General features: G+C 41.2%; 1 protein-coding gene across 1 annotated transcript in view; it reads right to left on the bottom strand.

Moving 5' to 3' along the window:
- kif26ab (kinesin family member 26Ab) overlaps window positions 1-27,392 on the bottom strand; it is a 98,702-nt gene extending 71,310 nt beyond the window's left edge. The window contains 2 exon segments of the mRNA XM_042338298.1: window positions 20,592-20,843; window positions 27,264-27,392. Of these exon segments, the coding sequence (XP_042194232.1) occupies window positions 20,592-20,843; window positions 27,264-27,392 (381 nt within the window).
- Between the last annotated feature and the right edge of the window lie 479 nt (window positions 27,393-27,871).

Genomic DNA, 27,871 nt, shown 5'->3' with positions numbered 1-27,871 from the left:
GCTCGTCAGACCCCACAGGAAAGCCTTCAAGGCAGAGTGATTCACGAATGTGTGATTGTTTCATTTTGACACAAAAGGTGTCTGCCTACAAGTGCAGTCACTACCCCTTACTGCAAAATTCTGTGCGACACTTTTGAGACATTTTGATGACTTACTAAGATGCCAGATTGAATGCAAGGATTATTACCATTATTATTATTATTATAAAGCACATGTTTTAAGTTCCCTATATTATGTGAACAGTAAAGGTACAATCAGATTAATTGTACTTTGGAAAAAAGAAGCATCCTTCACAGTAACCTAATGATTAAAGATTGGCATAGCGCAGGAGCAAATCTCTCAAACGCCACAACTGCATCTCCACCACCAGCAACAGTCTTGCTTTGTCCATCTAGAAGATTTTTTAAGCAAGCAGCTTGCTGCGGCAACAGGAAGATAGTAGGATTGGAATTCTGGAACGATGAAATCAAATGAGCCAACAGCCTTCTTCACCCTAACCTCTCTTGTGATCTTGTTAATAATAGGGCACAGGGTGACACAGAATGTCAACACCCGCCCCCAAAGGGAAGCCCTGACCTCAACTCATGAAATTCTTTGACCAGTAGTCCATTATTGGCTGGACAAACATCAAAGCAGCAATGCTCCCAGTTCCTACAGGAGTGGACCGGGTGTGATTAGGGTTACCGCGCTTCTACGTTTGTATCTTCTGCATTTTTTCATGAATGGTTTCCTTTGCAATCAGAGCATGTCCATCTCAACTGTATCTCTCACGTTTTGCTAACTGCCTCGCCCTCATCTTTCTGTGGAAGGCGAATGGCTTGAGGGAGTCTGAAAGTCAGGCAACAACTCTTGAGAGCCTGGGGAACAGGCAACCAGACTAGGGGACCTGAAGAGCAGGCCACAGCAGCAGGAAGTCCAAGGCTTTCTCTGCAGTAACATAAGTGTCACGACAACTAACGGGCCATGACAGGCAACCAAGGCTGAGAATGGCACATACATTCTATATATACGCCTTCTGAGAATTGGCTGCATTGTAACCCTACAGTCTATAGCCAGGAACATGCTCTCCCTGCCCATTCAACGACAATAACAACTTGCATTTATATAGCACCCATTACGTGAGGTGGCATCCCGGAACGCTTAAGTAATTAATTTGCATCATTCTCCAAAAGGCATGCACTTTGAAGTAAACCCAGAATGTCACTACAGCTCAAAAGATAAACTTCAGACTTATTGGGGGAAAAGGTGAGAATAAAGAGGTGAGAGACACAATCTCAACACAAGTTATTGTTAAGACGTCTTCTTTTTTAAAAAAAGTGGGCTGATTTAAAAAAAAGCACCTAATTAATTACCTTACGAAAAAAATGATCTTTCCATTACGTTTAAAAGCGGCAGCCTACAGCTTCTGCTATTGTAAACACCAGATTTTAGCAAAGCACTTTCTCATCCTCCCTTTCACAAGTTCCACACTCGTTTCCTGTTACTGATGGGAAATCCAAAAAGAACGCTAAAAAAACAAATCACACACAGGAAGTGAAAGTCACCTATGCAGCAGGAGAGTGGGGCTGGGAGGGAAACTGGGGTAATTAGACTGATCACCTCACGGCCAGAACACAAAAGCCCGACTTAACTTCTGCAACAGGCCAGTCACTTAGACAAATGGCGAAAAACTAATCTTACATTTCAGGGATGGTTCATATGGAAAATAAATGGTCAAAGCACTAACTGTAGATGAATTGCAGGGGGTAGTGAAATTCAGAATACCTTAGTTGAAGGCTTTAGACGTTGAGTAGGAAGGGACTAGGAGGAGGGATTTACACTCTCATTAGTCTAGTAGAGGATATAGGCATCATCAGGTCCAGCTTCACTAGATTATATTGTTCTTTTACAGCCTTAAACTAGGCTCGCTTATTTGCAAGAGTGATAGTAAAATTACTTTATGTTTCAGAAGTGATAACATACTATAAGTGCCTGTTCCATAGCTCATAAAACCAGGACAGCTCGAATGGTATTATTATGGGCTCAGTACCAAGTGGTTATAAAAATGAATTTACACAATTTAACAATGAAGTACCCAAAAAAATCAAACAACCATTAGCTGAAAAGCAGATTCATAAAATCAGGCAATTGTGGTACATGATGCTTTAATTGTGTAATAATTATCACCCGTGAGAATTATCACATCAAGTACCACATTTTTCACCCCAAGATGGGATATATAATGCTCTGGGAGCATATCGTAAGGTTGTGATACATTGTTGGGGTTCAATTGACCAACGTACATTAAGAAGATAATCCAAACCCCACAGATTTATGTTAGGACCTTCAACACGATCCAAAATATAATTATTTTACATATACAGAAAGTCACACAGATAAGTGCAATTGTAAAGATATAAAAGTACATGGTACAATTTTCAAATGCACCCTATTTTTACTGACATATTAATGTGTTTGATCTGAAGCAATGCACTTAAAGCATGTGCCTAAAAATAGAACCAGTTTCTCAAGAACATAGCACTGCAGCTATTTTAAACATGTGAACAGAGAAATATAAACCTTGCTTTTTTTTAATTAGTGCCTTAACGAGTTGAAACAAATCTATTGAACAGCAACAAATTATAAATCTGTTTCCTCTTATACTATCTGTATCTGTTACGAATATTGGATTGAGCTACATAATACATAATTGAGCTAAAGTGCAGCAAGTGCAAGACTGACACAAAGCATGCCATACAGGATATTCTGAGTGACATCAACAGCGTGGGACCATTCAATAAAGAAAGCTGCAGCCACAGATGTAGACAACCCTGACAACTGTTCTACTGATCAGTCTCGTGCTTTGTTTAGTTCATCATTCACACACCCTCCCTCATTCCTCGGTTATCTATTCCTGCCTGCAGATAATGCCCTACACTAGTGACTAGCAGACCTCCCACTTTAGTCTGATAAGCAGCGTAGACTTTCATTCTTGTGGTTAATGGCAGGCTTTGATGGCAATTGTTTTGACAAATGGAATATTTGGCCAGATCTTAGCTTCTAGGTGGGCTTGTCTTGTGAAATTTAAGGCAATGAATGATGAAATGAATAGTTCTCTATATCCCTAATATAAAAAAATCTATTTCTTACAGACAGTCAGTACTTGGACACACGGATTATCTGGACTGCGAGTGAACTGCCATATACGTTACTCCTTCATATGGAGCCATAATACAACAAAAATAATGAATGCAAAATTGTTGATTATGATGGAATGTCATGTTTTTATATCTGAGAGGGACAATGATCTGCATGCTCCCCTAGTGATAGCAAATAAAGAACTTGCATTTGTAGAGTATCATATTACACCAGGATCAGAAATACCTACGGGCAGGGCAGTGTGGTCTCTGTAAATGGCTGCTACAGGTGATGACTATTGTCACGTCTCCAAGGCTGCTTGATGGAACATTGACATGTGCGCTGACTGGCAATATACCTGCATTTCTCCACGCATATCAGCCACCTGGTCCAGATTCTCATTGATGTGTGAACAATATTGGGCTGCCATCAGTTGGTGGAACCCGAAAGGGTTGCCAACAGCCATTTTCCATCAGAGTTTTTGCATTATTGTAACTCTGAAACTTCAAATTTCCATGTGTCACAAATGCACTAATTTCCATGGATCCATTAATCCAGGTTTAAAATCGACTCATTGAAGTACTCAGCCCACTACTATCGAAGCATTCAATGCCCCAAAATTAGCCATAATAACAGGCGTAACAATAGTCACTAACTATCAAGAACAACATGGGAGCAAACCAGTCGATCACAGGAGAGAAGCTGACTTCTGAGCGAATAGTGGACCCTGGGGAGACAGTTGAAGCAGGAAGTGTTGATTCTTTCAGACACAGATTAGAAAGTTTTCTTTTAGAAAATAACAATAATGGGATATAGTACATAGGTAGTTTGGGACAGGAAGGTGGAAGGTGAACTAGATGGACCTTGGTCTTTTTNCATCTAGCATTTCTTATGTTCTTATGACTTGCCCAGTCCATCTCCATTTAAATCATGTTTGGCCAACCAATACTTCATGGCAATGATGACTGTAAAAAGGTCAACTGCTCAGATCATCCTGACTGAAGTACGATGCAGGAATGAATGACAACCATTAGAAGAGAATGAGGAGAAAAAAAATGAATAGATTTTCACTATTGATCTATACTTTTGTGGTGAAACATAACTACTGATGTATCAGTTATACTTCCCTGTCCCTAAAGTGAACTTTGAAACACATCTTCAGTAAATGGAGCTGCCCCATAATTCTTACAATCATAGATTGATAAATGTTTTCTCTTTATTTTACGTATTTTAAAAACTTAAAAACATATTTTATTGTTGAAATTAGAATTAGCCGAAGATTTGAGATGCTGGTGCTCAAAGGGCATAAGACTTGCAACATAGCATGACTGAACTTTATAGCATTTGCTTAATAAATGCCATGAATCCACATCTATCCATTTCTAAATCTATGTCTGAGGTTTGCTCGTCCTTTATTCTAGAAGAGAATTTAATGCTTTCCAGATGGACACCAGTAGCTTTTTCCTGTCTTGTACATTCCTTTGTACAGATTAAAGATTAAAATGTCTGGCCAAAGAATGGCACATTTATCCATTTTACTAATTGCAATCAACTGAACATACTTCTGCAAACAGATGATTTATGATTCATTGTAGCACTTCCCTTTGTTGCAAAAAAAAATGACCATACAAGCCTTGATTCAAATAAAATGTGTCATTAAGTGCAGCAAATGAACATCTATGAATCTTTCAAATAAAGCTGAATAATTCTGAGGTTATTAAAACCCAAATGTAATTTTTAAAAAATATTTTAAATACTGTATACAATCAGGCTACTTCACTGAAAAAATCCGAAACTAGTTTTAAGGGCAGGAACTTGATGGTTAGCATTCCAAATTAACTTTGAAATACAGTCGTCTTTTTGTTGGTTGCTATACTTATTCAGTTCTTTTTAATTCATGCACTAAAATCCATCTCAAATATTCTACCAGAGTTTATTTCCATTAATATATTGGTTGAATCGCCACACCCTTTTATTTCAAATAAAATCAAAATATTCAATGGATTCTGGAAACACCTTTTTTAGAGTCCTGGTCTATTTTATTTGTTAAACATACACAAATAAAGTGAAGCCTTGCTGCTGGCAATATGTGAGCTACCATAGTGTGCACACTTGGAACTTTCAGTAGCAGTACACCTAGTCACATGCCTACAGAAAAAAACACAGAAAACCAATTTTGTTGAAACTGAAGGCATTGATTCATGCAAGAGTACATTTCCACAGAGACTAGTCGCTCTCCTACATGGCCTTGCTTCATCTGCGAGTCTAGACAGTAAGTGTTAGCAGGCTATGCAACTGGGAGGCAACACAACCTAGGCTAACCCTGTCCTCATGCAAAAGGCCACACATGCACACTGCACTTCAGTTAAGAGTGAGTCCCTGGAGAGCAGTCATGAGCAGCTGATTTTTTTCCAGCTCCCTATCTCAGGGGCACAGAGGCCAACTATAGCCCCCGAATGCCACCCTGACAGAAATAAGATAACAGCAAAGAGTAGAAATCAAACTTGGGACCTATCTAGTCTAAATGATTCCATTTCACACTGTGCAGAGACTTTACCAGCTGATTCAACGGAGGAGCCATCTCAAGTTTCATTGATATAAGATACCGCTTATCAGCAACGGAATGGAGAGAGTGGAAGTGTTGCTGTACCAGCATTTGACACTTAGTCATATGGGTGTCTGATTCTTCAGCAGAAGAAAAGAGCCCCAATTTCTGAAGACATGCTGAAGCTATGGTGGTTGCAATCAACTGAATGTACTGTACAAATTAAAGTGGATAAATCAATCACTTTATAGGGAATAGGGAAGAATTCTTGCAACTAGGAAGGAACAAAGAGATAACCAAAGTAGGAAGCAAGTGCCAAGTGCTATAATCAGCTCAAGGTCCGGTCCTCCACATACATCTGCTGGATCACTCACCACGACCAACAATAGAAAGCTCAGGATGAACCTATTTTCATTCAGGTTAAATATTGGACCCCCCCACACCCCCCCCCCCCCCCAACCTTCCCATTAAGACAGGAATTTATGCTTTACCATGCAAGAATATTTTGTGTTTCTTTTTCCGATGACAATTTAAGAGTTCAAAAAAATTCACTCCAGCCGACGTGGACCTGAATTAATTGCTGTCATTCAGCCACTCGGAGCCCCAGCCTTTGCTCAACCATCTAACAAATAGTAATAAATAGTAATTGCCGCAAGTTCGAGATGATTATGTTACGTTTAAACGAACGCTAAACCAGAGAAAGAATGATAATCAAAGCCAAGTGAAAACAGCGAGCTGAAAATATGAGTCTACCAAATAAATTGGCTTTTCCAAATTTTCTCTCCTCTTCTGAAGTTATGGTGACTCACAGTGATTCCACAGTGCCAGCCAGCAACGCTCTGACACTTTGCCAATGTGACTATTCTTGTGCAAGGCGAGAGGCTAGACAGTGTGTGTCAGCAGGAGATCAGCTTAACTCAGCACAGGCCGAAGAGAAAAGGAAAGAAGGAACTTGCATTTTTTGAATGCTTTACCACAACAAACTGTAACAAAGTGTTTCTCAAGTGATTACCGTCCAGTTTGGTGGCTATTTTTATAGATTAAACAAGGAAGCCATTTTGTGCCAGCAAGGTCCCGCAAATGCAAGGTAACTGAATGGCCGTCAGTTAACTGAATGGCTGGTAACTGTCTGCGTGATCGCTGGCTGGGACAGAAAGACAACTACTCTATTTGCAACTATTTCATTTCACAGCAAACCACCTATATCGTAGACAACAAATTCCTCCTACTGCTCAGTGTGTGGAGGCTTGGATGGTGCCTTCTTGAATTGGAAATGCACTGCAAGGAGTAGGGTAAGAGTCTTTTAAAAGGGGGTTTATTTATTCATGAAGGAACCATAAACAATGCATGCAATATTTGAAGTTGCGGTTCATCAAGGGTCAGAATGAGGAATGACTCTGTGTGTAACCATTGTGCTCACCTCAGCAGTAGCTCTTAAGTCTTTTAGAACACATCACTCATGCTTATCTTAACACATTAAAATCTTCAGCTGTATTAAATACTCCACTTCAACTATTTTCTTGCATCTTGTTCAACAACCATTCCGCAACACTGCCACCGGCAAAGAGCTTTCACTTCATCGGTTTCCTCGCTCTCACGTAGTTTGAAGGTTTCAAAATAAGGCTGGTACCTATGAACAGAACCCTCAACTCCCATCATACTACTCTACTGATTCTCCACGCTATTCATGATGTAAAATATACACCTGTATTGAGGAAAAAAATTGAAGCTATCAGTTACAAGCAGCAAAACAGACACTGTACCCAGGCACAGTATTATCATATTATTCATTGTGAATAAACATGGTAGCATTAAAGAAGACATAATTAAACCTACTTAAAAAGTCAGGCTTTTTTCTTAGCTGTTCTCAGACAGATGTAAAAGGAATGTGAATGAATGAGACGTAATGTGCTAATTTGCGAATTACAGAAATATTTATTAATCCTTAATTAGCACCACTGTTAAATCACTGTTATTTTGGGTAAAAAAAACTAATCCCAGTCACAGAAGAGTAACTTCTTTGGTTTGGGGGAAAAAAAAGCATTGGGTGTGTAAAAAAAGCTATGTTTTCGCAGCTTAAATTTCTTTCAACTTTCTTCAGCCTTTAGCAACACATAAATCAAAGCTTAAAATAGGAACAGAATAGGCCATTTGGTTATCCCGCCTAACATTCTGTTTGGCCATGACAGCTCTTTATCTTTCTGATGCTGTTTCCGTGCCTTTTCTGTATATCCCTTAGTATCCTTATTTCCTAAGGATGTCCTTCTCTTAAACACCTAATCAAATCTGGTTAATTTACCTCCATCAATGTGCAACACTATGACTAATTATTATAAATCACACGCAACAAAGAAACGAATGCAAAGAGTCTGATTTTCCTCCAAAATTCCTGAAGGAAATACTTATAAATCCTCATTTGTGTGTTTTAAACCTTCAAAAATATTTCCGTGTGCGTAAACTTTTGTTAGCTTTGATGCTTTCACTTTGATCTGTGAAATAAATTGGCTTTATTACATAGCGTCAAGCTGTTCAAACTAACCAGAAGTTAGTTGTTTCATAAATTGATGGGAATATTTAATTATTTCCTGTTTTCATTTACCAGACACCTTCAAGTTGCATTAATGAAAGGATTTGTAATTATGTAGTGTGCAATGAGTCTGCTTAAAACCTTTCATAATAAGATCAAAATCTTGTTTGATCCACTTTCAAATACCACAACCTGCAACATTTCATATCATTGTATGCCTGCCGCTCCAATTCCTCAATGGAGATGCCTTGGGACGTCCTCCCGACGTGAAAGGCGCTATACAAATGTAATCTTGTTGTTGTTGTTGAAGACACGAACCACATAGTGAATTTATTCCACATCTATTTTTGTCGTTGCATGGCACTATATCAAGTACAAAGATTGTTACAGTATTTGATCTCTTTCCTTTACCCACTCCTCTTTCTTTCTTTCTCTCTCTCTCTCTCACCTGGGATAGGGATTCATCCCACTCATCTCCTGTTAATTCTAAAGCCCAAAGCTCTAATGGGTGGGGTGGCTCTAGCTGGACAAGCAGCAGGAACCTTGCCAGACAGGGCTTTCAATGGCAAGATATACAAGTTTAAGCTGGAAAAAAGATGGGATACATGGAACTCTCAGTCTGGTTTTGATATTGGATGATGGGTTTCTGCATGTGTCAAACACCGGTCTGACTCCAAAAAAACACTCTCCTTTGACATCTGTCCTCCAGGCCTAACATATCCCAGGACTGCCATGCCTCCTCACTCTATACACGTGTGCAGCAGAACAGGTATGTACTGCATGGTACATCAGGAATCTTTATTTTTGGACTCACACCTGTTTCCAATCGAGTTGCTGTCAGAATTGGGTGGATGTCTTGAAATCAAAACATGGCAAATATGGAAAACACACTAATTCCAGGGGTCAAATCAACTTAACCAGGAAAATTAATCAGGCGTTGCTGGGGCCCTACTGACGTCATTGTAAAAAAAAAGCCTTGAAGTTACACGGTCTCTGGGGTTGGGGAGGAGACTATGGCTCGCAAATATTATGCAGTGGAAAAAAAGCTCAATTTTGAAATATAGTTGGGTGGGGGTCTGTGTGTGCGTGAGGGAGTGTGACAGCGACCCAATGAACTATTTACAAGGTGTTCCTGTGGAGCTATTAGATCAGACAATTTTCAGCATAACCTGGAAAAGGGCAGTGCATTCCATATCCACATTCCAAACCCAGGGTCAAACCCAATTGCAAACACTGGAAAATAAATTAGGACGGGTGGGCCCACACTCATGATCTGTAACCGGAAACCAGCAGGCTATGGCCTTTGCTGCAAATTATTCAAACATAAATAAATGAATGAGTTAAAATAAAGGTTGCGTTTGAGTGGCAAGACAAAAAAGTCATAAGCTTTTGTCAAATTATCCCGTAAAACATCCTGCTAGCCTCTCACAAAGACTTTTAAACAGATGTTGTATAATCTTGCATAACAAACCGTAAATCTTAGGAGCAGTAAGAGGCGCTGAAATTGGCCTCACAAACCCTGTGTTAAGGAAGGGTAAATCAGTGCATTGCAATATGCCCCTGCAGCCAAACAGCCTGCTGACAATCACTGTCGGGATTCGCATCCGAATGCCTTCTTAGGCGAAATACAAAAGGAGAATCAAGGCTGGATGTAGGTAGCTACATTTAGGTGAAAAGAGAAATAAAGTAAAACTCCTTCAGGAAAGAGGGAAGAAGGTGATAAAAAGGATATATTTTACAAGAGCTGGTTTTTTAATTGCAATTTTCTCACACTAAGTATATGCCAATACTTTATTTATGTATGCATGAAAAAGATTTATTTCTCCACAATACACTGAATGAATTAATTACTGTGATACTTGTTTATAACATGTTTCCATCTAAACTTAACCATTGAAATCACTTTATTTACTTGATATCTTAAATAACAAGGCACCATCTCTATGGATCTCAGTTTATTTTATTTTCAAACAAAGTAATAGATCCACCTACTAGTGTAATTTGCACTGAAGAATTCTAGCAAATGGTTAATTGAGGATTTAAAGATTTGAATAATGCCTAGTAAATACAGCTGCTTGATGGAATTATTTCACATTTCTGTTCACTTGCTTGCTCTGCTTCTTTCACCTCAAGCATTAAAATATTAGGAACGGTTCATACTTTCATTGCTAAGCTGAGCTCTGCATTTAATGAACTTTACTGTATCATGATGGTAGTGTACCACTAAGCAATCCAGGACCTCTGACAGACATAGACAGGCTCTTTCTTAACCCAGTAGATAACACACATTGATTTTTTTGCTTCCTGAAGTAATGGATTGGTAGGAGCAACTTCCAAGACAGTCACATCACACAAAGGCAAAGCCACAAGATGGCATTCAAATGGTTTCAATATTATCTGAATTTCTCTAGACATTTCCTATTACCTAGTGGGTATTATCAACAACTTTTTATTTACTTTTTGACCTGCAGAAATTTGAAATTATCTATGGTTTTGCAATGTGTTCGGTGTAACGATTGAACCTTGTGGATTTTCTTTTCTGTTTAAAAAAATAGTTGCAGTGAAAATTAAACAAGATTTCATTCAAGCACATGGGTTCAGCAAAAAGATCCCAAATAGCTTCTTTCGCAAACTTGACTTCTGCAATACCATAAGAGAGTACCAGTGGCAATTGATCAGAGAATGAGGCGGTGAGGGTGTGAAGAGAACAGGACCATGATTCCAATTCCTATCCATTGACCCTTGCTGGAAAGTGTGTGTGTAGGGATGTAACAAGGGTAGGTTAGAGCTGCAATGCCCTTCATGGTCGGATAGCTTGCCAGCGCTGACTATCAAGGCTCACACATGAAGGATCGTCTCTTGGGCAAAGTACCAGAAAACTGTTGGATTCCATGGATCTGTAGCCATCGTGACTGACTGCCTCCAGCAGAAGAGGAGAAAATACTGGGAGGAAAAATCCATATAGTTCATGTCACGAATTACAATCCGCAACTTCTTTTCAAATTTTTTTATTGTTTAACATTTACTGGTGAGAAGCAAACCAATATTCACGAGAGCATGGGCTGATGGTATCTTTTGGAGGAAATTTTTTGCCCCAGGACTTCAGACTGTGCCCTTTCCATATATCGAAATCAGATAAAACAGGAAGTCTGAAAATGACTTGATAATATTGTATAGAGAGGAATTCATACAAACCCACAAAAGCAATCAAGCCAGTGTGGGGGGATTGGCTTCTTAAGTGCCATTTCTTTCAACATTTTACATGTGCTGAGGGGCAAATCACATTAAACATTTTCAGAATATTGCAATACTATTACTTTATAACAAACAAGGCAGAATAGCATCATAAAGGGGGTTTTCACTTTAATCTTTATTGATAACCTATATGCGTTTTAGAACACATCTCTAAAATACTCTGGTGTTGATCTCAAAAAGTAATTTACTGTAAGATATACTGTAAAGTGTAGTGACTGTGAATTTTGTAGATGATTAGAGCAGCAATTTTCTGCATAACATTGTGCCACCAACAGCTGTTAAGTGAATGACCAATCTTTTTATTTGGGGGATTGTTGGCCAGGACACTGAGAGAAACTCCCTTCTTTTAAACCAGCCTTTCTTGCCCTGAGCTGAACGTATCTCTCTGGGTAACACTTGTAGCATTAAACGGATGCCAGTCAATGCTTGTTTTTAAGATGATTGGCAGATGCCGGACACTGTGATGATAACTGGACCACCATTAAGGACATTAAGATTTGACAGCAATACAGTCAGTTGCTCAGAAAGCTGGCTGCCACAAGAATCATTCTATTTCCTGTGTCACCAGATAATGAGAAAACCATACATCCCATTCCCTTTATGCCAAAATGTTCGCTTCAAAAGCAGTTACTATGACAAACCAGTCATCACTCAAAATGCATAAGGCAGTTTGGTTCCTGTGATGTATCCCAGACTTAGGAGTGATTTCTTATCCTGTTTGTGGTGACCATCACATTTAAGGTCAAATGCCTGAGTCGCTTCCCGATTAATGTTTTGCCCACTGCTATTCTGGTGGTGTCCAAATAGCTAACATTGTCTTTAGGGAGTCCACTACAAAGACCTAGAACGCTATGGACAGTCCACTGAACATGAATTACTGTATTTATACCGGAGATGCAGTAACCACATGAATGCAAAAAACAGTTCTTTCCATCAATTACACTGATGTTGTCAAGTGTCACTGTATTGATTTAAAGTTTTGGAGTTGAGCTATGTTATGCCATAGTTATTCAGAAGAGGTATGTCATACATGAAACAAAAGATTTAAATTTACTTTTATTTTGGTTTAAAATGAATTGGCTTAGGATTTTCTTTTCCCCCGTCCTCTCCTTTTGTTTTGTTTCTGATTTTCTCTTTTTTTACCCCTTTTTACCTCTTGTGCTGAAGATGCCAGTAACTATTACTGGGGTGCAGATGCCAGCAGCATGGTTTCCTCTCTGTGTGTTCATTGTTCACATGTGAACCCTAGACATGAATTTTGGCAGGTAGCCAGTGGAACCATTAAGTCCAAAGCCTTGAGAGGTTTTAACAAACAAGATAACATTTTAACTCGTAAATAGTAGCGAACCTTAAAAGCGGTAGACCTGACAATAGAAAAGGTGACGTCACAAAGCCAGGAGAGGAAGAAAAGATGAGTACATGCCCAGAACTGATGGATGTTTTCTTGTGTACAGTTGGTTTAAATCTTCTTCTGTAACCAGATGCATTTTGTAGAACTAACACTGAGCAAATAAGAGTCTCAAGAAATACCTGTTTTTCCCCAAGTACACACATATTCTTTGGGCAATTACCATGAACGATCATTAAGAAACAGTATCGTTTTGGCTTGGGTCTGTTTTACTATTTGAGCTCATATTTCACAGCGCTAGTGTGTCAGATTGCTCTGATTCAGCTAACCCAGTCTCCCGACCACCTTCAGCTCACAAAATTCCCTTCCACCTGTTTTGCTTCTGGTCAGGGTGTTGAAACCCTATACTTGAATGCTAAAGCAGCTTTACAAAGGTCATCAGGGTACCAACAAGAATACAAAGGGTTATAGGTTGCAGCAGCTTATAAATACACAACACCGGCATGAAATCTGATGTAAAAAACCTAAAGCACTTTCAATGGGGCAGACCCAAACCCGTTATTAGTGGTTCACCCTCTCATTGTCAGAATTGGGTTATTTGCTTGCATTTTTGAATTAATGCATGTGAAAGCTGCATTGTTCCGTTGTCAAGCACCACTTTTTCCCCACTTAAATGGTGCTATGATTATTGCAAACATAACTGTGATGAAACAGCTTCATATTTCAAACATGGTCAAAAAAAATGTTAATTTCAAGATGGAAATGCTTACAGTCAGCGAAATGACCTGCCCGCTGCAGTTTTTTTTTTCAAACACTGCAATATTTTGAAAAATACATTTTGAAATTAATTTTTCGTTCTTTCTTCGGAAGTCCTTGTTGTATATTCCCTGAGAGCATTTGCCTTCTAATATTTTTTTATTTTTACACATTCTTCTCACACTATATGCTGATGAGAAGATGGAAAGAAGCTCTATCTGTGTTGCTCTTTCCCCGACAGCCAGGAGCACACAAGAGCAGCCTCGCCCTATCCATGAGGAGATACTTCACCTCTGCTCAGTGCCTCCTTACACAGCATTGCTTAGATTGGGAGCCAAACCAAGTAAAGGATTAAATCGGCATCCTTCTGTTCTGCATGCTGTTTATTTCAGCATACAGAATAGAACGACAGAAGAAACTCCCTTCTCTTTTTCCAATGGGATCTTGAATGGGCCTCAGTTTAACGTCTCACCTAAAGAATGGCACCTCCAGCAAACCAGAGTTCCCGTAACACTGCATTGGAGTGTCTGCTTAGCCTGTGAGATCACATAAGTGACAAAACTACACCAGATTTCATTTAGGGTATTAAAAAAAATCTTCAATTAAAAAAATGAGCACGATTGATTGTAAGTATCATTCATAGGAGAATGATAAATGCTTAGTATAATGAGTCTAACGAGTGCTTTTTCTCTTTTCAATTTCAAATGATTCTGAAACTTTTCATCCATTTTACTGGGTAACTAATTAAAGAGTATGGATCGTAAAGACCTTAGGCAAATTGCAATTTGCTTCACTGCGTACTTTATTTGAAGAATCTATATCTGGTCAATACATAGCTACTTCACTGATAAATACACCGCACCAACCATATTAACTATTTAATCTATTAAAGTCACTCTATTACCTACCATTACTTTGGAAAAGTTATTCATAAAACATTTCCATTATTTCCATGTAACTGCTATACAGTGGAGTATGAGCTAGACGTTCATTGCCCAAGAGACTTCAAACGAATCAGCAGGGCATTACATATGACAAGCCTATCTCCTGCATAAAGTGAAGATATCTGGGCTGGAGATCAGGAACAAGTTATATTCGTTCCATCAAACAAAACCGTGTTTTACAAGGAGCTAAAATATGCACTACAGTCACAAAACACACAGTGAGGTGTGTATAGCTACATCATATTTATACAGTATTATATACAATATAATTGAATAAATCATCAACCAGTATTAAATAAATTCAGAACAAACCCAGCTCTATCCAGTAATTTGGCTCAGTTGGATCTTTAATGGTCTAGCTGCAAAAATTTTTGCTCATTATGTGAACTTCTGAAGAACGTACTATTTGATTTAGTCACCATATGACCCGAGGCAAACGGCGAAAGGTTAAAAAAAGTTAATTGCGCTCGCCTCTGAAACAGTGAGACACTGTAATGGCAGTTTCCTGTCTGACCTTCCTTGCGATTTACATTTGGCTTTAAGCACCCCACTACTGGGTGCTTAGACAAACAGGATGCTGTCGCGATTACACTATTTTTTGGTTAAAAAAACACCAAGTACAGTTTATAGTTAGTCTGAATTTGTTTTGAATAGTGCAAAGAAACTCAGTTTAATGTAAGACACATTACCTGAGGTCATATGAATTTTGACATGTGTATGTAAGCAAAAAAAATGTAAAGCATTGATATATCTTGTGTTTGGTGAGTATTCAAGGCATATAAGTGGTGTCATCATCAGCAAATGCTTCAATGTAAAGTTGCATCTAACAGAATGCAAAAATAGATCTGCCAGTTCCTATTGGCATTGGAACCTAACTAAATGATTCCTGGATGTACTATGATAATATATTAGGAATGTTATTTTTTCCCTCCCCTTTCCTCTTCTGCCCAAAAGAGCACTCAAACAAACATCCTACCCCCAGACTCTTTTTGAAGCCACTCTATAACCAGATCCAAAAGAGCAGGTTTGGTTTGTTCTCTCTGAATGGATCTCCTTCCCCGTTTCAATTGATAGAAAAGCAAGAGTCTGGATTTTATCATTCCATTCCACCATATCAATAAACACTTTCATTTGGGTTATTATCCCATAGTCTTTCGAACAATTCTAACAAAATGCTAAATTCTAAACCGTGCACAGTAAACCTTGTCAAGAGTAATGAAATTAACTTCATAGGCTCTGCAGATATCCATAATGATTTTAAGCATCACAACACTGCAAAGAGTAAATACAATATTATATTCACAGATGCTGTTTAATGCAAAACAGAGTTGGATGAAGTCAATTGGAAAACACAGGCGCAGATTTTAATGTGGTTTGTCAACTGAATACTCATTAAATTGTTACAAGATTGCATGCGGCATAGAATGACTGTTGAGGTTGAGATGTATTTCATCAAATCTCTACTAAGTCGGGCATCTAAGTGCACCAAAATGCTTCATTTTAACAAAAAAATAAGGGGGAAAAAAGAAATGATATAGATTTTTATGGGACCATTGACCAATATTGGTAGCAGTATTAGAGAAATCCATGACTAGTATGATCTTACCTATCTCCTATCCTATCTCACCTATCTCCTATACAATGCTGTGAGGGAGTCAATACCTACTGGGGGAAATACGTTTGAAAGAGAAATGCAATTCTATGTTGCTTTGATGACGCAAAATAATTGGTCAATCACCTCATAGCTGTTTGTAGGACCCTACTGTCTAAATGGCTGCTGCATTTGCCTAGAGGGGCAGGTCCCACTCTTGACAGTAGTTAGCTGTGAAGTGCTTTGAAACATTTTGATGTGGTCAGGAGCTATAAAATGCAAGTTTCATAGTTAAAGACAATGTCAGTCTAAGGTGCCATACAGATCAGAAGGTTGAAGGGGTTAAGATTTCAGGTTGACTGATACCAGTGGACAGCAGTAGGGTTCTATACTTGGCCTCAGTGTCCCTGGGCTAGGGAGGGGAAAACAAATAGCTAAAGGTTCTACTCCTGATTGCTATCCATTAATCCATGAAAGAACGTGCATGCGTGTGAAAAGCAAATGAGAATATGATCAGTCTTGGCTGTGGTGCACTTCATAGTCAAATACCTCTCCGACACTTGTTATGAAGGCTCAAGCATAAAGAATGACTGCCCCCTTGAGCGAGGTATTGGGGGAGTAAGACTAAGCAAGAGGAGGGTGAAAAGGAAAAACAATTGGCAAAGGAAAAAAAGCCACTTTAAGGGTTAAACACCTTGAAAACAGAAACGACTGCAGTAGGTTCACTCTTAGTTTGAAGAAAACTAAAAGTGAATGAAACAGCCTCAGATCAGAGTTGTGTTTGAAGCTCACTTGTACATAATTATCATTGCTGTTGTTTTCCTGCAGCTTTGATCATACTGTGGTCCTAATTTACATTCTAGTCATTGACTTATTCCCACGTGGAATTCCCTCCAGTGAAAACTAGATAGAAAATGCCATGCAGTTGCAAAAAAAATTAAAAATTCTTCATTGCCATCCGAGTTCCTGATGTGACCTGTATAAAATTCGGATTTCAATGAAAGTGAGAGACCTGGGCTATATTCCCGGAAGGGCGAAATGTTAGGCAAGTCCTTACTCCTTCCTTACTCCACATGTCTCTGTTTACCTAGCAGTAAGTAGGAACCCGGTTGTTAGTCGATTGGTGCATTGCTTTTTCAGGGATAATAATCCTTCAAAAAAAAACAATAATAATTTGGTCACTCAATCCACGACTGTTTACGGGACACTGCTGTGCGCAATTAGCTGCTGTGTTTCGGCCACAAATATACAATCAATTCACTTTACAGTATATTCTGTGAAGCACTTTGAGACATCTAGAAGCGCTATACCAAATGCAAGGCTTATTATTATCATATTATATATGCCTTTAAAATCACAACTTCTGCATTAGGCCATTAGAAAACAATCTACTTATTGAAAGGACAATTCCATGGGTTCAGTAAACAACCATAGGTATTGGCATATGTTAATATTGCTAGCAATCTGTACAGAGCAATATATCAGCAGATAAAAATAAGCAATACATTACTGACTGAAGAAAGGTACAAGTTAATTCCCTCTGCAGCTACATGGGGATCTGTAAACTGAACTCTTAATTGTAACGTAAATTGATTCCCCAGCTTAATCAGTCTACCACATCTTATCTGCATTTGTCATCAGCCATCTTTATTACACTGCACAAGCCTTTGTAACCCACCACTGATCCTATTGCCAGTGATAGATAATAGACGTGTGGAACATGCCGCTTGTTCAGAATATTCAGGACTAACTCATTTAACAAAACGTTAAACCCTTAATCTAAAAGGAAAATGATTATAATGGAACAGTTCCAAAGAATTTTAAATACGCAAGTATTAAACAGTACAACCTGAAATAGTACAACCTCGCTAACACTGAACACTAGTTCATTGAATTAGTGAATGCATCATATTTAAAGGCAAGTTCTCTTTTGATATAATTGTTTGTTGTTACCTATTGGGAGTGTGTTCATAAGACCTTGCCTTCATGATGTCTTCATAAGACTTATTGGTGGCCAATGTATTGTCAGCCTTATAGCAGGTAATCAAAAGATGAAGAATCCTTTTCATTAACTTGTCATGGGGCAGTGGATGTTCCTTTTTCAAAGCCACCCTACTTACATACCCACCCACCAGCACCAAAGAGAGTTCAGAACCAGGTGTAAGGACCTTTTCAAAGCCTTCGCTGAAAGATCCTATGATTATTATGGCAAACAAAAGAAACTTCATTCAACATTTAATTTGCTCGGAGAAATAGCTTTATTCTGACTAAAAGAGTGACACAGGTTTAATGAATCGTTTGAATCCACACCAAGAGAAACAACTCATTTACGGAGAAACACACGATTTGCCAAACCTAAAAAGAAATCAAAATCATCAGGAGCTTCATGTAAACACTGGGTAATGAATAGTTCAGTCAGAACATGCTCCTTAGCTCTTATTGACTACTATGTTCTACACTGAAATTCAACGTCAATGAAATAGCATATGAATGTTCTTTTTTGTAGACAGTTCAAAACAGGATGCAGGCTTTACAAGACAACATTTCGCCAATAGAATTAGATCTGTGATCACATTCCCAAAGCATGCATTAGACCACATACAGCATTTCCTTTCATCGCCCTCATCTAAAAGATCTTGTTTGAATCAAAATCTCCAAAGCAATGTAGGTAAGACAGTAGGGTCCTTTCACAGGGCACTCTCAGCACTCTGCTCACAGTGAAGATGAAAACAGTGCTGTGGTGTGTTTGGGAAATAAAGTTCTGATGTAGGATTTAAACTCCCACCCCACTCTACCGCCAAACACGAACAGACCACACAGAGTGGCCCTGAGAGAAAGGTCTCCTCACCTGGACACCTGCTAGCGAACTATTCCCTTCCCAGAATTTGCGTTTTGTTCCCATGAGAGTCCCCTTTACCTGATGTGGACAGATAATGCCTCGATTATAATTCAGAAGAATTTGTTCATTGTTCACATGTAGAAAAGTCAGCAGAGTCTGCTTGCCAGACAATGGAAAACGCAACCTCCATTGACAGCTAATGGCAGTTAAAGTAGACAGGACGTTTAGTTTTAACCAATGTAACCCAAGATAGCTACAAGACCTTCACCACAGACAAAACGAAAACCTGATCCTTGTGTCATGAAATGGGACACAATAAATGGTCTGAGGACCATCATTAAGGGTCACTGGCAATTACACAAGACCATTTTAGTGCAAGTAAAAATCCAATAGAATTTAGTTACCAAGCAGGAAAGGTATTGTTGGTTTATGGAAAATGCAAATCCTTGGATACTACAATCACCAAACGCTATCTGCAGTACAAAGTTTCTGCAATTCATCTAAAACGGTGAAGAATTTCACCCCATTTAAACTCTCGACCTGCAGTACTTAAGATTTTGAACCACATTCACACAATGACCAACAAGAACACAACATGCTTAGCACGAATCAATAGCAGTGAATTGACATGTTTGACCCTACATGCCAGGTAAGGAACTTACTATATTCAAAAGTCTCAAACTAGCTAAATACATTTCAGGGTGAATGTATATTGTGAGGTGAATCTTCAAAAATACCATCTATATTTTTTTGAAAGAAAAGTGTATCTGGCGCGCAAAGCTCACTTTCCCCAGTAGGGAAGATTTTGGTGTTTCACATCGCACCCAATGAGTCAACAAGGATAATAAACAAATAATAACCCTTGCGCTTGCGATAGCACCTTATCGCATTGTCGAGACGTTTCAAATCGCTTCACAGGATATACTGTAAAGTCGAACGACCGTGTAGCTCGTGGGTGAAATGTGGCAGCCAGTTTGCGCACAACAGTGTCCCACAGATGTGGAGTGAGAGGCCCATTTTATTTGGGGGACTGTTGGCCAGGACACCAGGAGAGAGAAACTCCCTTCTCTTTTCGAATATGACTGAATGCCCTGAATGTTTTCTCGGGGAGGGATGTGTTGAGGAGAGAGAATGGGGGGGGGGGAAATTCTTCAGTCCTCATGGATGGGAGGTAGTGCCCTGGAGCTGTTGCTGCTGCTGTTGCAGGAGATGACAGCCCATCGCTGACACGCTGAACGATGCTCTACAGCTCAAACGTGTGGCTCAGATTCCCCAGCTCCCACGTTGTGTTTAATGTCCCACAGTCAAAGGAGAGGTGGAGGGGTGGGGGAACCTGCAGGCGACTCTCACTCCCACATTAACCAGTGACCAGCCAGCTAGCCATTTCAGTGTGTTTCCCCCCAGACTGCGTTACAGAATATGGGGAGTGTGTGTGTGTGTGTGTATGTATGTGTGGGGGGTGGGGGCTGTTGCAATAGAAATGCAAACAGGTTATAAAAGAAAGAAGATTTTAAGCAAACTCTAAAACAAAGAGCAAGTACAGTGTATATACCTTATATATATATATATAACTTAAGACAAAACTGCATAAGTCTGCAACAAAAGGAAAAGGGAGGGCTTAACACTCAACAATAAGTCTAGGATTGTGTTGGGTTTATTTAAGCCTTACCTTGATGGACCCGGGGATGACCAGCTTCAAGGCTTGCCTTCTGAGCTCCGCCAATTTGACCTGGCAATTCTTGCACCAGGCGCCTCTCTCTTCCTTCTCGAAGGAGCCCGACTCCAGCCCGGTGGCCGCTCCTGCGCCCTCGGGAGGAGGGCGACTGCCACAGTGACCTTCCTCGGCCGCCTGCACCCTCTTCCTGGGGCCGGACTCCAGGGACACCGGCGGAGGCTCCCTGCCCGGGCTGCCATCCACCACCTGCAAACACAGGTCAGAGAACAGGAGCGGGTCTTGAGTCTCCAGGCGATGGTCAACACAGAAAGATCCCCTTTCGAACAGCAAACCACGTTGAGTGTTCTCAAGGGTTAAGCGAAATAGAAAACACCAACAAAAGTATCTCTGCAACCCCCCCACCCCCCACCCCTTCCAACTTGGAAAATAACCAGCGATTATTATTTCCCCTTATTTTAGTGACAATGATAATCCCAATGTTGGGTTTTGCCACTGAACCTGTTGCTCTCTTCCCTTTTCTCTCTCGTTATTTGCCTTTAAACTGTAAGACGCTAAAATGTGAAAGAAGAGAACTTTTGATTATTTTGTAGACATTTGGAGGGTTGGGGGGGGGTGGGGGGGGAGGGGGGGAGGGGGGAAACCCCCGTCTTGATGGTCAGCATCTCAGCGCTGTGTTCCTGCTGTGGCTGAGAGTCTGGTCAGGGATGCGCACACTGTGCAACACCACCGCATCCGAACCACAGTCACTACACCCCGCACACGGCACAAGCGGCTCAAGAGGCACAGAGCCTTCGCTTCCAACTTTACTCAAACTTGACCCAAGTTTAAGCCAAGAGGAGCTCCCGGATTGCCTCGTTACGACCGCACCGCACCGCACGGTACTTGCACCGCACCGCACCGCACTGTACTCACCGCTAATCTGCGGCACTCCGGCTCCAACGCACGGGATTTGCTGCCTTGCACCAAGTACATATTTATGAAATAAAAGTCAACTCGTCAGTGATTGCAGGAACACGAAGAGGGCAAAGTAGTAACCTGGACCGAAGGATAAAGAATTTACTGCGCCAACTCCTGTCTGCGGGTCTGGCAGTGCGGATTCATGTCACACACAACACACAACACAACACACACATAACACACACACACACACAACGCACACATAACGCACACAACACACAGGAGCAGCAAATCATCTGATCACTGCAGAGAATGCACTTTCTTCATTGAACGACTTTTTTTTTTCAAGTCCTTTTTTGTTTAAAAGCCACTGCAAAGCCTCAGCAGACGGTGTGTGTCCATCGGGCACTTCCACTGCTGTCCATCCATGTCCCAGAGTAAAAGAGGGGGGAGAGAGAGACCAGACAGAGCAAGTTTGACTTTCAAGTTTGTCTAAAAGGGGGTGTGTGTGTGTGTTTTTTTTCTCTCTCTTGCTTCAGGGGGAGGAGCACAGAAGGGATTTTAAACCACCGATTGGCCACGAGGAGTGTTGGTGAGTGGCAACACCAACAACTCGTCAAATTGGGAGTGACAACAGCAACAACTCATCACACCCGCAAAGAAGCTGAACTTCCAGCAGTAACTTCCAAACTGACCCCAACGTTAACTCATATAGTCGTTTGAAATGACACAACTACTGGGCATCACTGGTTTCCTACAAATGGTGCTACAACAACAACAACAACAACAAAAAAACAACAATCCCAAACTGCAGAGATGTACTTTTTTTGGATGTTGTCGTTCTCTCTCTCTCTCTCTCTCTCTCTTTCTCTCTCTTTCTCCAGTTTAAGGCAGTCGATCTGGCGATGTTCCCTTCGGACAAGTTATACACTGCAAAGAAATTTTACTTGGAAATTCAAACTCGCCCCACGAAGTAGCATTTTAATGTCTGTAAGAGTAGATTGCTATGGCATCTTTTTTTTAAAAAAAAACATTTAAAAAAAAACAACAACACCCTGACCAAGATCTCCAATCGCTTGACTTGACTGAGTTTATTAAGCTTAACACACGAAACATACAAAGGTATATATACAAAGGTATATATTTTTTATATTGCATTGATGGGTGGAACATGGGGCAACCCCCCCCCCCCCTGCCAGGTGAATAACTTTAAAGTATTTTGGTAAAAGACGCCTTCAATGTTTCTGAAAATGAATTGCCTTCCTTTTAAACCCTTAAACCTCAACGCCTCGCCATCACACAGACGTGTAAGTGTGTTATGAACTGGATTCTCACACATTTGGATTAGAAAGCCTGTTCTCGTCCTTTTTAACCAAGTCGTCCTGCCCTACTTTCCCTGTTGTTGTAGCACCACCTGTTGGTGACGATTTAGAAACCATGGACAACATCAAATTACTGGATAACAAGAGGGGGGGGAAAAAAACTAATTTACATGTGCACTGTAAGATGGGTCCTAATATAAGTCTGTGTTAAAATCTGTTCTCCATCGGTACACCCAACACCCTGCTTTACTGCACTGCACTCTGACTCCATCCTCTCAGTGACTATCAGCCACACACTCGAGAGCCAGAGTCGGCACTTGGTCTTTTCAGTATGAAATTAATCGGATAACCAATTGTAAACAGGCTTTTTTTTTAAAAAAAAAATTGTTACTTGGCAAAATAGGGTCACAGTTGTATTTTGCCGAATTTACTCTTGGACAGTTTAGCTGTTATAGGGGAAGCAAATGCCACTGAGCACAATTAATGTTCACAATTGCTGCAGGAGATGAGGTTGAAATACTTCAGTGCTCGCAGTCGATTCTTCCAGCTGATACTTAACTGAAGTAATGAGGAGTGGATGAGTGAAGAGTAACAAAGAAAGACACAACACCTCTTTGTTGGTTTTAGTAGGGCTAAAACATATTCTATGACTAAAGGTTAAAACCCTCAAAAGGGGATGGGTGGACCCCAGATTGGAAAGAGAACGTGGAAGGCCAAAATTGAGATTCTGGGACCTATCTATATTCGGAGGAACCGAGATGGGTTACATGAAACCAATTTATCTCGGAGTTGATGTTACCCTTCAATGCTTCCTGGAGTTTTGATCCCACCCTTCTATGGCAGCAGGGGAAAGATGTTCTGCATTACAATAGTCATGTCAGAGCTAGCAGAGCCTAACTAATTGTGGTGTCTACATGATCCAGACCATTAGCCAATGTTATCTCCATAAAGGGCAGTTATTCCTCAATATGGCCCCAGTGCTCTGCAAGTCTCAGTTTGACAGGAAGCCCATTGAGATCTGCATCCCCAAACAATTGGGTCATCTGGTATACCAACTGAGCTGTCCTTATCCTTATCACTCCCAGCCTTAAACCTTCCTCAGTAGTACTTCAATTTGTGCTTTCTAAGAAACATCTACATCTGATATACTTATATATTTGTGCTGTTTTGGATTGGTGGTTCCTGCTCTGGTGTATCATCCTCAGAAACACGCCACTGGGTTCCCCTTGAAGAGAGCGAATTATACATTATAGGTACAAGTGCACATTTGGCTAATGCCTTGCACTGTTACACTACCCTAATAGATCTGCACTATTGTCATTGCATGCATCATGCTGTTTTTTGGACAAAATCTGTGTGTACGGATGCACTCTTGGAACATATCGTGACACCCATACAATGTCTGAACAATATAGTACTTTACCATTAATGCTTCCCTTTCCCATGAGGTCAATGGGCTCCGTGCCTTCTGAGACCACCCCACCCCACCCCCCACCCCCCCAAATTGAGTCACAATTGCCTCTTTGTATGGTATGAATCGCTTCAGATCTGGGGAGATGAGGTTACCACCTCTTCATTCTGTGCTCCCTTTTGTTGTGCCCCCAATGTGTTGCCTTTGAATACAGGAACAGTGGTGAGTGAAACACTATCATTTAGGCCTTGGAAAATATCATTAACTCTACCATCCATTGTAATGTCAATAACTGACTTTTTAAAAATCTATATTTACATGATTTTCTACACGTAAGTATGAACATTTCTCTTAAGTACGTATCATTTACAGACTGAACTTTCCCATGTGTGCACATGGAAGTCCTGGGAACCCTCAGCACACACCCAAACGAATGTTTTACCTTAATGTTTCCCTTGAGATTTCTTCTGACCCACATTTCAGGTCCTCCCTAGAGTGTTGTTGGGTCAAGTCCTCCCACGCTTTCTGTCTTGTTCACACGCTGAGGGGTTTGCCCTCAAAAATGCTATTCAGGTCATTGCGCTAAACTGCGCACCAGCGCTTGCAGGAAGGAGAGAGCTCCATTGGTGATTTGGTCTTGTAGGAATGGGCCAGCGATTCATTTTCTTCGGGAATTCCGCGATCCAGCTTCACTGGAGCACGTTTTCCAAGCCATACCCAAACCCAACTGGCTTTAGCGGCGACTTGGGAACCCTGAACTGACTGCACTGCACGCGTGTGAAGCAGATGTGACCTCGGCTGCTGTGGTTCTGTTGGGATTGCTGACATCCCACACTTTGGGGATGGATTGCAATCCCAAGAGATCACGTTAAAGGATCCCCCCCACCACCACCGCCTTAAAAAAAACACTCTTTACGTTCATGATTTGAGAACAGAAAGATGGATGGATATTAAACCCAGAGTGAGCTTTGATTCGTTTTTATTTCAACATGAAGTTCCCAAACTTAAGCAAGTCATTGATTTGCCCAGCGAGAACCTGGGCTTCAATAAACCAGTCTGGCGATGGAGAGAGAGAAAGAGAGAGAACACAGAAAGTCAAACGTTGTGCAGTGAAGTGCAGTTGGGGGGAGTCAGTGTAGTTGGTGTAACTGCAATGCATTAGCCTCGCACTCTGTGGCGTTTGGTCGCTTGGGAAGCGAGAGCAGTGAATTCAAGCTGCAGATTGCACACAGATCTGGAACAGAACCCACTTCTTTTTTTGGGGGAAAAAAATTGCAACCAGTGTTTAGATGTTCAGAAAGGTGGTGCTGATGCCAATGCAAAGCAAAAAAATGCAGTACAGGGAATGTGGAGCTTTGAATGGTTCATGAGACATCATTTTTACGCTCAACTTAAGTCAAGGCAATTCCCCGGGTGTCGGCGAGAAATCCTCACACGCACAATATAGAAGGATGTTTAAGTGCATGTCTGTCTGCCAGATTCGGGCTATCGATGCCTTTCACTCCCATCACCGCCACCTCCCAGTGGTGAGTCCTGCCAGCGGGTGAGAGTCACTCTCACTAGAGAGCGCCAGATCTGAGCCCCCCACTCATCCCCACCCCCACCCCACACACACACCCACACACACACACAGAGCGATTGCACAAGCCTTTCTCTCTCCAAACTGCGCCCACGCCTGTCAGATCCTGGCGTTCGGACCCCGCTGTACAGGGAACTGACTGAGTGTTGGTGTGGGCGCAGAAAGCCGCGATGGGTCCGCATTACCCTCAGCCAAAGGCTTTCCTGGGCGAGAGAGGCTTTGCATTGAAGCTGCCAGGAAGCCTGGACTGCTCCGAGCCGGACCTCAACCACCCACCCCCCACCCACCCCCACCCCACCCCACCCACCCCTCACTGCTGGGTCTCACTGCGCTCTGCCCGCTCTCCCTCCCCACTCTCGCTGTACCCCCTGGTCCGCTCACCCCGACTCCAGGGATGCATTGAGACCTCAGTCTGGTCTGGAGACTCTTCAGCAATGGTGATGGGTTTCCGCATCACCCGACCGACCCCCAAATAATTTGTTCTCTTCTCTTCCCGACCCCGATCCCCCCCCCTTTCCCCCCCTCCCCTCTCGTCTCCGACGCTTTCTAGGACTCCTGTGTGTTCTTATCGCCGTCCAAGTCGGTGACTGACTGTCGGTGTGACACCGACCCCATCCACAGCCCACAAGCAAACGCTGTGCTGGAAGACTCAACGTCGCCTGACACTGCAATGCACTTCTGGTAAAGTATCCACGTTTCGCTTCATTTTGCCCACAAATGGTGACTTGCCAAAGTATCGGGCGCTCTTCCTGCTGCACTGGATGTTTTAATTCATTTTTATTCACTGGACCTAAAGTTTCCCATCGTTTGACTTGGGAGATCACCACCCGGGCGGTTTCTGCACTCGACGGGAAGCTGTTACACTCACTGGGCAGTGAGTTAGGGACCCTGTCCATCACAGTAAGCTATTTATTGGACCCGGGGGTTGGAGTGAAATCCCTTACCCAGAGAAATATACAGCGCAACTGGACTTCACAGCAAGCTCTCAAAGCAAGCTCTGGTCCTTTAATAAAAATAGCAACCTGCGCTCTGTGCATCTCTCTTTTGAAGCAACAATTGTAGCCCAATAGTCTGGGTTCCTGAAAAGGTGAGGATTATTATCGTTTAAGTGGGGGAAGCACTGACATCGTATTAAAGTCTGCTCGCAATTAAGCACCGATTAGTTTCCAAGTCACAACGCACACAGTTCATTTTGATCGTTTCAACGCTAAGCCATAAACCTGGTGGAATCATCAACACACTCCTTTACGCCAAACTCTCCGGCTGGGTGGCAAAGGGAAATCCTTTCGAAACACATCTAAGCAACTTTGATTACACTAAACTTTTATTCAACGAAAATCTGAACATTATTTTCAGAGCAGAATAATGTATGTGTGTGTATATATATATATCTATATCTATATCTATTATAAATAATAAATAAATGAAAAACACTTGCCAATGTGTGAAAGACTCACCTTAGGTTTCCTCCTCAAAAGGTGACTGGTGAATCCAAATATAAAGTCAGAGTCCAGACAAAAGGTACTGAATTCGAGTAAGTTTGTATTTTTCCTGCCAGCGGGCTCTGGTGTCTCTTGTGAAGACATGATGGTGTACAGTGTTGGAGCTGGGGTCCCTGAGCCGCACCCTGGTCCAGATGAAGCCTCATTCACTCTAGAGTGATATACTGGCTGCCATGGCTGGTTTTCATGTCCCAGCCACGATGCGCAAAGATCCCGCTTAATCTACTGTCAGATGAGCTCCAGTCTTTCTACACCACTCCCTTCACTAACATCCCAGCAAAGTAATCTATTCCAACAGCGAACCTCCCTGCGTCCACTAGTCCCACTGTATGAGAAAACATCAATATCCATCAGCAAATCTTCAGATTCCCTTTCAGTTTCGTCCTCCTGACAAGAGAAGGGGGGGGGGGGGGAACTGTTCAAGATATGGGGGGTTTATATCCTTTGATTTCTACCTTGTGTAGTTATCACTCCAAAAGTTTTTTTTTAAAAAAAGAGGAGGGTGATACAGTAGTAACACGCAGAATTAGACGCTCCGATGTTGAACTGAGAGACTTGGAAAC

Source organism: Callorhinchus milii, unplaced genomic scaffold, assembly GCF_018977255.1.
Source record: "Callorhinchus milii isolate IMCB2004 unplaced genomic scaffold, IMCB_Cmil_1.0 Scaffold9, whole genome shotgun sequence".
In the NCBI taxonomy this organism is placed as follows: Eukaryota; Metazoa; Chordata; class Chondrichthyes; order Chimaeriformes; family Callorhinchidae; genus Callorhinchus; species Callorhinchus milii.
This window is presented reverse-complemented; position numbering and strand designations above follow the sequence as displayed.